Consider the following 12,873-nt stretch of genomic DNA (forward strand, 5'->3'; position numbering starts at 1 on the left):
TTAATTCTAAAACTAAAAAATAAAGAAGAAAATAATTTTCAGAAACTGGTAAGTAATAACTATGAGGTCTTTCTAAATATAAATCAAATATTAATATATAAATATATAATATATTAAAAATATTAATATATATAAATATTCATGTTCTGTTCATATTTTTTTCTTCAAAACGTAAAATAAAAATTAAATAACTGGTAAATAACTAATAATAACTATTGGGCCTTTTTTTGCTATATAAATATAAAGCAATATGCAAATAAATATTTATATAAATAAATCATATAAAAATAAGTTCTGTACATAAAGTTGGTTTTTTATATATATATATATATATATATATATATATATATATATATTTTTTTTTTTTTTTTTAAGATTAAATTACATTTTAGAAACTGGTAAGTATATAAGGCCTTTTTAATTTTAATTGTTTATAATTTTTTTGTCTAAAACTAAAAATAAAGATGAAAATACATTTTAGAAAGTAATAACTATGGTGCCTTTTTTAGTATAAAAATATAAATCAATATAAATATAAATATAGTTTGTGATTGTTTTCAATTGTCTTGTTTACTTTTATTCATTTTGTTTTCTTTTTTTAATATAATAAAAAAAATATTCATGTTCTGTTCATATTTTGTCCTCTCTAAAACTTGAAATTGAATTTTTGAAACTGGTAAATAACTTGAAACAACTACTGCCTTTTTTACTATATAAATATAAAGCAATACATAATTAAATATATATTAATAAATAATAATAATAATAATAAATAAAATATGCTATGTATGTAAAGTTTGTTTGTGAAAGTAAAGTTTTTCCTCCACAAAACTACAAATAAAAATGGGAAAGGGAATTTTAGAAACAGGTAAGTAATAACTAATGGCCTTTTTAATATATAAATATAAAACAATACAAATAATATAAAATATAGTCTTGTTTAATAAGTTAATATTTTTTCCTAAAACCAAAAAATAAAGATGAAATTAAATTTAGACATGGTATGCAATCATATGTTTTTTTAAAACAAGCATGTACAGGACATTGAAAACTGCCACGTCTGGTCACAATAAAATCTAAAGCATTCAAGTGCTTTCAAGAGAATTTCAAAAATCACAAAGCATGCCATCTTTCTGGGCAATTTCAGCGCAGCTCATTAAATGTCCAAGGTTTAGGCTAATCCCTCCATCTACATGCAGTTGCCCTCGCGGCCATGTCATTTCCCCTGCGCTTTTGTTTGGGAAATTTGGATGAATGACCGACAGATGTTTACCATTTCTTTCAGAGGTCCTTAGGAAGATCATGTCAGCAGGAACACGCTGGTTCTATAAAGGGACAGATAGGGATTGGAGAAGAAGAGAGAGAGAAAAACAAGGTAAAAGATAAAGAGTAAAGACACAAACTCAGGCATGTCGTCAGCAGCAGTCACCTCGAGTTGAGTTTGGCTTTAATCTACTCAATTACCAGTATTAGGCTGGTTTTAAGAGTACGGCCCGCAGCAAATCACTGGGTGGTGCCCCGTGGCAGCTCTGACCATCCGTTCCACCCGGCCTGACCCTCGCTTCACTCCCAGCTCTGTTTGTAGTTATTAGAAGATGAATTCGCAACGCTATTAAACTCGGCAGATGTTTCAAAACATCGGACGTGACTTCAAAATCTCAAACATGGGCTACGCTTTTAATCAATTAGGCTTTTACTATATGTTACCCATAACCCACATGCAAGCGCTAAATATTAAACCCAATTGGATTTTCCACAGATTAAGTTTAGAAGATCAATCATATGACACTGAAGGTGAAACACAACACTTGCCAGAAACCACCAGAAAGCTGCTGACGTAATTGATTTATCAAGTCATAATAATTAAAATACTGTGTCTTTAAAACCTGTGTCATTTCACCCACAAAAAAAAATGATATTATAAGTCATATTGAGATTTTACATTATGTTTTCAATAGCAAAATGCAAAAACTGTAGTAGTTTTTTCTTTTATTGATTTTTAAAGTGGCATTACATTTAGTGGCATAAAGTATTTTTTATGCAATATAGAAAATATAGATATATAGATATAGATATAGTATGTGATAGGGCTGGGCGATAAAACGATAACGATATATATCGCGATAGACAAGAGATCGATATCAATAAAAAATGTGTTCGATAAAACGTTCGATATTTTGTATTCTTCGTCGGCCCGCCCAGCCCCCCTTTAACGTCCAGTTAATTTTATTTTCTATATAGCGCCAGGTCACAATAGAAGTTAAGGTTATCTTTTCTACAGAACGGGCCCTTGTTGTTGTATTAAACAAACTAAATAGCCTTATGTTATTTATCTTTTTACACGACGGCATGTGATTTCTGTCTCTACATGATCGCGCGTTTACAACGTCTCCTCACAGACGGGATCGCGGACTCCATTCATAAAAACGGACTTTACTATAGGGCGGAATGCCGCGGAATTCGTCGATTTTTGGATCAATAAATCAAAAGTTGGTCTGTTAATTAATTCAGATCGTGATATGGACTAGTGTCTGTGAAAACTGAAATGCAAAAAGACCGTTTCAATATGAATCCTGCATGTTCCGTTTGCCTCTGTGTATGAATGGAGGAGACGCGTTTTATTTTCACTACAGGCATACTGCACACGTGACGCTCCCGCTAATTTTTGGCCTTTGCATCTCACATGAACAGACAAACTCCAATAAATACATCTCCAAAGCTGCTGTGAGTGTCACTTTTTGTCAATTTTACCGTTTCATTAGTGAAACTAGCATCATTCATACTGTATTACACACTGAAACTTCACGGCAACCTGTCAAAATAAAAGTACGGTTTAACATGTGACAGAACAATATTAGTCTTGTATTACTTTGTACAGTATAATGTAGGTGTTTATATGTTCACATTTAAATAATTTACATAAAACAATATATATGAAAAAAAAAGAGTCACCACTTAATTGTTGAAAAAATACTATTATTATTAAACCTTTTTTTAACTGAATATAATTTTTCTTCTATGTATTAATTTTAACAGTAAAGCTTCGTTTATTTTTATTTTTAAAAATAAATCAGTGACTTTGCTTTCATTTGATTATCAGAAAAATTAAAACAAGAATTTCTGAAAAAAGCTAAAGATTGTAGGGCCCTATTGTTCAAAATGTTGAAAGTTTTGGACTTATTTTTTCACTGAAATAAATGTTTTCGTTATTACACAAAGTAGGCTAAAGTACCGGGAAAGAAGTAACGTTGGCTACTGGAAACCAGCAATCTGTGCAGCAATAAATATAATCAGCCAAGTACTTTGCAACAACCTCTGACCTGTGGTCAAGCCGTACTTCTGGGCCATACATTAGCTTGACCATTCACCTCATCGACAATGAATGGGGTTTGAATTGAGGATTAAGAGATAATTAAGTGTATATTGTGACTTTAGACTTAGGTTTACATTTTAATTATTTGAGTTTTCCATGGTTGTTGACATTTATGTCTTAATAAATGAGGGGATTATGATCAGAGGAAGGTTAAGTTTAAAATAAAAATGTTTGAATGTAATATATTTTTCTCCTGGTCCTTATTTTAAATGGGTCATAAAAAATATCAATAATTATCGATATCGACCGATATGAAACACTGATATCGTGATATAGTTTTCAGCCATATCGCCCAGCCCTAGTATGTGATATAGTAAACAAAATACTGTATTAAAAGAAACGGTAACCTGATTGTGTGAATAAAAAAATGAAAAAATAAAATAAAAAATAAATAAAACTATAAAAAACAAAAAATAAAATAAAATACAGATGCTACAAGATGTTAATGAGAATTGATAATGACATGCATTTTCTTTATTACAATATAATGAAGTAATCATCATTTTATTATGTAATAAAATAACAAAACCTGTAATATAATGTAACAAAAAATGCATTATATATTTGCATTATATTCATTTAATTAAGCACATTTATCCCTCAATTTTGATTACCAATTTTTGCACTCATTTTTTTTTTTTTTTTTTACAATAATGCATATATATTGCATTAATGTAATATAGTAAACAGAATGCTGCATCAACAGTGACAGTAACCTAATTTTAAAAAATATGAATTCTAAATGCTATGAGAAATTAATTAATTTAGTGGGGAAATCTTCAGGAAAATAAAACTATATGTTAAGTTACAAAATAAAATATATAAGATATTATATTATCATATTTAACTTAAAAAAAAGTATGCCGTTTTTTTTATATAAATGTATTAATGTAATATATAATGTAGTATGTATATGTAATATATGTGACCCTGGACCACAAAACCAGTCTTAAGTCGCTGGGGTACATTTGTAGCAATAGCCAAAAATACATTGTGTGGGTCAAAATTATTGATTTTTCTTTTATGCCAAAAATCATTAGGAAATTAAGTAAAGATCATGTTCCATGAAGATTTTTTGTAAAATTCCTACTATAAATATATTGAAATGTAATTTTTGATTAGTAATATGCATTGTTAAGAACTTAATTTGGAATACTTTAAAGGTGATTTTCTCTGTATTTTGACTTTTTTGCACCCTCAGATTCCAGATATTCAAATAGATGCATCTCGGCCAAATATTGTCCTATCATAACAAACTATATATCAATAGAAAGCTTATTTATTGAGCTTTCATGTGATGTATACATCTCAGTTTTGTAAAATTTAACCTTATGACTGGTTTTGTGGTCTAGGGTCACATAATTCTGGATGCAAAGAGACATTAATGAGAATATGATGAGGAAAACAATAAAATACTTATAATGCATTTTCTTTATGCCAAACATGCAAATCGTATTGTGATTATTATTATTTTTTTCTTCTTTTAAGTTTGTGGTGAAAGGAATGATCTGGACTAGGGATGCACCGGTTGACCGGCCATAAATCGAAACCGTTTTTTTTCCGGAAGTGTGCACGCGGTCCGCGGCATTCGATTCATCTGTGAGCAGGACGTGAAGATTGCAATCTGCAATCTGTGCTCGCCCAGGGCTCGACATTAACGCTTGTCCGGGACATTTTGTGAATGGGCAAGTGAAGGAGAATTTTACTTGTCCGACCAGACAAGTAACCTGATTAAAACATCAATAACAAACAATAACTAGCGTAGCACCGAAACTTTGGTGAGAATGATTCTGATTGTATTACTTACAGTGTAAACGGTGACTGAAAACGGACAGTATCAAGTATCAAGCTCGTGCAGCCTATCTGAATCACGGAAATTTTAAAACTAATAGGCGCAACAACATACACAAAGAAACAAACATACTGCGGTAGAAAAAAAAGATAAATATTGTATAACATATTATATAGGTAAGCACCATTACGATTGCAAACGTGAAATTGATTTTATACAACAGTAATTCAATAAACTAGTAGTTAATATTAACTGACTTACATTTTAGACACATCACTGACCGTATTTGTTAACGAAATACTTATAAGTAAAGACACAGCAGAACAGTCGCGAATCTGAGAAACACACAGAGGTGTTTCAATACTGAATGATTTAGCATTTTAATTTAATGAATCGGGTTTGTCAGTGAACGAACTGGTTGAATCCGTCTATGGTTGAATCCGTGACTCACTCATTAAGACTCACTGACACCTATTGGTGGCTAGGTTTCATATTTAAAAGTATTGCATTTTTTCAACATTTTAGATTTATGTTAAAAAAAAGTACAACTTTAATCTTATAACATTATTTATGTATTTGCAATTTTACTGTGTAAATGCATTTTTGGAACCTCTTATCTTCATTAAACAGTCTAAGTAAATACATTTAAATAGCATAGGTTTAAATAGGCATAGGTTTTTCCTATGGAGTTTGTTGATACTGATTTAATATGAATGGTAACCATACAGAGTCTAGTTATTCTAATTGAATGTATTGATAAAGTTTCAGAATTTAATGTAAATGATGATGCATTTAATAAAAGGTTAGGAAAATAAAGTTAAAAAGTGTCCTAGAAATCAATTTAAGGCAAATATCACAAATATTCTGATTAAAGCAAGACCTTATAGAGCAGTGATGAGACTATTGCTTCAGAATAGATTAATTTACGGCAAAAAAAGGCTCTTTTTTGCCTCGGACAAGTAAATGTCTGATTTACTTGTCTGAAGGACAAGCACATGTCAAACCTTAATGTCAAGCCCTGTACCTGTCCGCGCCCTGCACAAGCGTGGACAGCGAACGTTTGTTCAGCTCAGCTTCTCACGTGATAGATGAAAAAAGAAACAGACTCACTTGTGACAAAGCTGAGATGCTTCTTTTGTAAAAAAACAAACAAAAAAAAACAAGCATCTACTTTTGAAAAGCCAAAAATAAAAGTCTGTTCTGTTAAGAATGATTATTATTATTTTACATTAAAATGCCTGTTGGCTTACTGTTTTACTTTACTAAAAGCACATGTTTTACTTATGAATTTAATATTTTTTTATTTATTTAATTTCAGATGTCAGATGCTATTGTTTCAATAGCCAAAGCCAGTTTGGCCTGTTAAATACTAAATAAACATGTTGTTTATGTTGTTTACTTGCATAACTTCTTGTTTTTGAAAAAATCGGAAATCGGTATCGGAATCGGCCAGCTTGATTGTAAAAAATCGGTATCGGAATCGGCCATGAAAATGCTTTCATTAAATTCACACATGAGGCTGACTAACTTTACAGTTTTTTTTTTAAATTTTTTTAACAAAACCAGACTGAGCACAGCATGTGTGATCCGTCTTTCTGTGTAAAATCAACATTTTTAAGAAAATTAGCCTGGTGGGTAATTGGAGACTGCGGACGCGTCTCAAATTTCATGTTCTCAGACTTCGCAGGGGGAAACCAACAGTGCAACTCCCTTACAATAGGCTTCAGTCTGCACGGCAAAAAAAAAAAAAAACAGTTGAACAAAAGGCAACACTAAATACCAGAGTGGAATTAGGCAGGATTACTAATAACCAACCACCGGCCTCGGGTCACATGCTTCAGTCATTCAAAATGATTGACAGCTCCTTTCAGCATTAAATGCTCATAGCCGTGAATGACCCATTGGTTGCTTTAAAAAATAAATGCTAAACAATACAAATATCATAGGCTCAGTTTTTGGATCTATAAGCAAATTAAGTTCTAGAGAGGTAAACAAAAACAAAAAAAAACACACATTCAAGCACTACTTTGATTTTACATATGCATATGAAGCTTGTTATGTCTTACCGCCCCACTGAGGAGTCAAATTGCCCTAATCTCAGGGGAAGGTAAACAGCTAAAGCACTGAGAGGTATGAGATGCCATTTGTCAGAAGATCTCAATTCCTAACAATGAGAGAGCTGATTAGCAAACCAACCTTTTCAACAATGATAAGATCTCCAACCTGGATGCCACTGCTTTTCACCTTCACGGTTCCTGCGGAGAAAGACAAAGAAAAAAATCAGACTGATGCATTTCAACAAAACTTGAGTAACTTGTGTAGAAAAGCATAGCTGATGCATACAAAGAGCATTTTGAACATTTAAAAACAACATAAGCAATCGGTCTGAACAGGCCATGTCTAAAACCTTTTTTTAAGAAATTTCTAGCCAACTGCATATTTCAGAGCAAAGTAAAACAATAATAAAAAAAAAAAAAAACTTTATTTTGGCAGCATTCATTCAAAAACTGAACTGGATCAGCTCAGATCAATGAGCCCTATGATCAGTCCACAACCTGTGCTAAAAGAAAGAAAACAAGCTGACAAAAGCATTGAATACAAGATTTTATAATAATATAGCTTGATAAGAAATTTCTAAGTCATTTTTGACCAGAAACACCTTAAGTATATAAGGATGGGGGGTCATAAAAGAGTACAAAAATCTGAAAAAGTAATGCCTAAAACCTAAAATTTATATTTAATTGATTTAAAGTTCCCACAATTTTAGAGCAATTTCTAGCCAGTTGCATATTTCAGTAAAAAATGTAAAATAAATAAATAAATAAAAGACATAAATAAATGTATGATCAGATTACTGAGGCCTACATGCTAAATGAAAGAAAACCAGTTGACAAAAAGATTGAACTTAATACTTGACAGTAATTTAGCTCAATGGGAAACGTATAAGCATTTTTTTTTTAGGTCAGTCATTTTTTTTTATCGGAAAAAATAAAAAAGTACAAAAATCTAAAAATATTTAATTGATTTAGTTCCCACATTTTTTTGAGCAGTTCCTGGTCAGTTGCATATTACAGTTAAAAAATGTACACTCAGATCACTGAGGCAGACAATCAATCAGTAACAAAAATAAATACAAAACCTGTGCTAAATAAAAGGGGAAAAAAATTAATTCCATATTAGGAATTTAGCTCAATGGAAAATGTATAAGCATTTTTTGTAAGTCAGTTTTTTTTAAATCAGAAACATCATGTGTTGCAAGTAAAAAAAAAAAACCAACAACTAAAAATACAAAGTAATAAATTTAGTTAATTTATATAAATTTAGTTCCCACAATTTTTAGAGCAATTTCTAGCTAGTTGCATATTTTAGAGCAAAGTAAAAAAAAAAAGAAAAAAAAAAGATTTGTAGATAATTTTGACAATATTAACTCTGAAGTATTTACTTTCAGATCAATAAGGCCTATGATCGCTGCGTTACAAAAACAAACAAATCCTGTGCTACGAAAGAAAACTTGTTGAAAAAAGTATTAAATTCAAGACTTCATAAAAAACATAGCTTAGTAAGAAACATAAGTAGTTTTGGCAAAATTTTGTCATTTTTGACCAGAAACACCACAAGTGTAATCACAAAAAAGTTTAGATAATCACAAAAAAAAAAAAAAAGATTAGACAGAATACAAGATTTGTTAATAATTAAGCATTTTTTGTAGGTTGGCCATTTTTGACCAGAAACACCAGAAGTATAATAAGATTTAAATATATATATATATATATATATATATATATATATATATATATATAAATCTGAAAAAGCAAAAATATTTTAGAGCAAAGCAAAAAAAAAAAGTAAAAAAAAAAGATTATTTGTAGATAATTTTGATAATATTTACTGGAAAACTGGGGTATGTACGTTCAGATCAATGAGGCCTACGATCAATCAGTTACAAAAAGAAAATACAAAACCTGTGCTAAATGAAAGAAAACAAATTGACAAAATACTGAATACAAGATTTGCTAATAATATTAATAGTTTAGAAGTTTTTGTAGGCTGATAATTTTTGAACAGAAACACCACAATTGTAACAGGGTTAGAAAAAAAAGTAGCACAAAAATCTGAAAAAGCAATGTCTAAAATGTAAAAATATTTAATTTATTTAGAGGTCGCACAATTTTGGAGCCATTTCTAGCTGGTTGCATATTTCAGAGCAAAGTAAAGAAAAAAAAATGCTGATAATTTTGCCAATATTCAATTGTAAACTGAGGTATGCACGATCAGATCAATGAGGCCTACAATCGACCATTTACAAAAATAAATACAAAACCTGTGCTAAATGATTGAACTCAAGATTTGATAATTTAGCTTAATGAAACATTTATACACATTTTTGTAGACCCGTCATTTTTGACCAGAAACAAGCATTTTTGGTCGGAAAAGTAATGCCAAAAATCTGAAAATCTTCAAATGATGCGAGGAAAAAAACATTATTTTTTAGATCATTATGACAATATTCACACAAAAACTGAAATACGCACGCTCAGGTCAATGAGGTCTATGACCAATCAGTTAAAATAAATGCAAAACCTGTGATACATAAAAGAAAACAAGTTGACAAAATTTACCTGAATGAGAAATTTCTAAGCATGTTTTTGTAGGTTGATCATTGTTCCACAACAAGATTAAAATGCAGAAGAAAAAAAATGCAAAAAAAGTACAAAAATCTGAAAAAGCAATGGCTAAAAAAAAAAAAAAAAAAAAAAAAAAAAAAAAAAAAAAGAAGAAGAAGAAGAAGAAGAAAAAAAAAAAAAAATAATAATAATAATAATAATAATAATAATAATAATAATAATAATAATAATATATATATATATATATATATATATATATATATATATATATATATATATATATAGACAATATTCACTTGAAGTTTGAAAAAAAATAAAAATCAGAAATGTACATATATGAAAAAGCTATGTCTAAACCTGATTTAGTTCCCACAATTTTAGAGCAATTTCTAGCCAGTTGCATATTTCAAAACAATGTAAAAAAGTAAAAAAAAGAATAGATAATGATAGATAATTAGTAATGTACAAATTGAAAGAAAACAAGTTGACAAAAATATTAAATCCAAGATTTGTTAACAATATAGCTTAAGAAATTCATAATGCTTTTTTTATAGGCCAGTCATTTTTGACCAAAAACACCACAAGTGTAACAAGGTTAGAAAAAAATACAAGAAATCTGAAGAAAAAAAGCCTAAAATCTAGTTTCCGCAATTTTTTAGAGCAACTTCTATCCAGTTGCATATTTCAGAGCAAAGCTCAACTTCAAAAGCTCATAATTTAAAAAGAAATTCCCAGATATTTCCAAGATATCCATGACTTTGAGAATTCTGTTCAATCCTCATACACTGTGCGTTAGATAAGGTTTACAATCCCCAAATAAACAAAAACGGAATCAATTTAAAAAAAGCATCTGTTCAACTATTAGAGGTTTCCCCACTGGTCCCTAATCTGCATATTTCACGATAAAACCACCAGTGAAGATTCACATATTTAAGCTGTCTTTAAGCCCCTATTTGGATTTGTCAAAAGCTCTGAGTGCATATGAGATTTCCATTTGTTTTCCGACAATGCCCTCCTATGCGGCTTTACAAGAGCGCTGTGAGAACGATCTCTCATTCCATTGAAAATGCACAGCTAAAATTGTTTGGAAAAGGTCAGGGACCTTTAACCCCTGCGGAGACCTTTACCAATGCATATGTAAGACATTAGCACATATGTATATGTGCATTCTTTCTGAAATAAAAGGACACTTTTATTGCAGATTTGTTTTGCACAAATAAACATTTAAATCAGGGTTGGTTGTATTGAGTTTTGTTTTTTGTTTCCTTCAATTAAGCCTATATTTTATTCATATCACCTACTTACTTTTTAAAGAAACTCTAGTGGTTCCCTACAGGTTGTTCACTCGGTATTGTCCCGTTAAATTTCCAACTTCCAGAAAGCAGGAAAAACTGTGTTCTGCTCCGGAAGGTGTGACCTGCGATCATAAATCCCACACCCACCTTTAATGGTGTGAGTCTATTAAAAAAACGAGTTGAGGGGCAGTTTAAATATGATGAACTTTGATGTTTTTCATCCCTGTTGGTCTGGGCCGGGCAATCACAAGCCCTCCCAGGTAGCCAGCAAATGCCACAGCTCCGCTCTATGAGCCTTATATGGAGGCCGTTACAGCCGAGCGCGTATACGCCGGCTTTATGAGAGAAGAGAGCCTGCGAGATCAAAGGCAGGCATGTGATGGAAACGACAGGAGGTTCTCTTCGGTTTTTATTGTCAGATGCTTTTCATCCCCCGGTATATGATACAATTTACATCCCTAACTCAAATTAAAGACAAACAGCAGTCTGCTTTATGGCTGATGCATCTGCATACTTTAGCAAACCTCATGTGAATATAAAAGCATTGCATTGTTGCTTTTATCTATTTTGTGGAAATTTTAATGACATAGCAATTAAATGAAAAAGTTTGCAAATGACTTCTAACTTTTGTGCTGTGCTGAATATCTGTGTTATGTTTGCGAAAAGACTGAATATAAGATTTGATAATAATACAGGCAAAAAGAGATTTCTGATCAAATATCCGTAGGCCATTCATTTTGACTAGGAACAGAAGTAATTAAAAAAAAAAAAAAACTAAATTTTTACTGTGTCAGTAAAGTCAGTATGTTTTTAGTCCAAAATAATAATAATAATAAAAAAACAATAAAATAACAATAAAACTTAACAAAATAAAAATAAAATACAGATCTTTAACTCAGCAAAGCATAAATAAAATAAAATAAAATAAAATAAAACCTATAATAAATATGTAACTTTGTCTGCAAAGTCAATAAGTTTTATTCTGGAAAGGAGAAAAAAAAATACAATAAATTGCTTTAAAAAACTATACTAAAATAAAAAATAAAATAAAAATATCTTTAAATAAATTGAAAAAATTCAGTATGTTTTAGTCCAAAAAAAGTGAAAATAAAGTCAAATAAAATACAAATCTTTAACTGACAAAAAATCTTAACATTTTGGGGATGTATAACCTGTGTCAGCAAAGTAAGTAAGTTTTAGTCAGAAAATCAAAATACACACCACAAAAATACAAAAATTGCTTTAAAAAAATCTTAAATATAATAAAAAGATTTTTTTTTCTGACTAAAACTTATTTACTTTGGTGACAGGTTATATTTCCCCAAAATGTATTTTTTTTTTTATAATTCTATTTGCAACAACAAACAATCAAACAATAATATAAAATAAACAATAAAACTAAATAAAATAATAATCTTTAATAAGTAAAAATAAAATAAAATATATTTAACTAACAAAAAATTTATGTTAAAAAAATCCATCCAAAAAAATCTGGGGAAGAAAATTTGGGGAAGTTTAACCTGTGTCAGCAAAGTTTTAGTCAGAAGATAAAATTCAAAACACACACTACAAAAATACAATAAATAGCTTAAAAAATAAAATAAGATAAACAATAAAACTAAATAAAATAAAAAAGTAAAATAAAATAAAATACAGATCTTTAACTTAGCAAATTATAAAAAAATAAAATAAAATAAAATAAATCTTTAACTAACAAAAAATTAATGTTAATAAAATCCATCCAAAAAAAAAAAAAAAATTAAAATACATTTTGGGGAAGTTTAACCT

The 12,873-nt window shown here is 29.8% G+C and overlaps 1 protein-coding gene across 1 annotated transcript in view; it reads right to left on the reverse strand.

Annotated features, from left to right (window-relative positions):
• atp9a (ATPase phospholipid transporting 9A) overlaps window positions 1-12,873 on the reverse strand; it is an 80,840-nt gene that overhangs the window by 57,464 nt on the left and 10,503 nt on the right. Inside the window, exons 5-6 of the mRNA XM_073822752.1 lie at window positions 7,362-7,420; window positions 1,194-1,325 (exon numbers count right to left, since the gene is read on the reverse strand). Of these exons, the coding sequence (XP_073678853.1) occupies window positions 1,194-1,325; window positions 7,362-7,420 (191 nt within the window). The remainder of the gene's footprint in view (window positions 1-1,193; window positions 1,326-7,361; window positions 7,421-12,873) is intronic.

The sequence above is a fragment of the Garra rufa genome, chromosome 18 (genome assembly GCF_049309525.1).
Source record: "Garra rufa chromosome 18, GarRuf1.0, whole genome shotgun sequence".
NCBI classification, from domain to species: domain Eukaryota; kingdom Metazoa; phylum Chordata; class Actinopteri; order Cypriniformes; family Cyprinidae; genus Garra; species Garra rufa.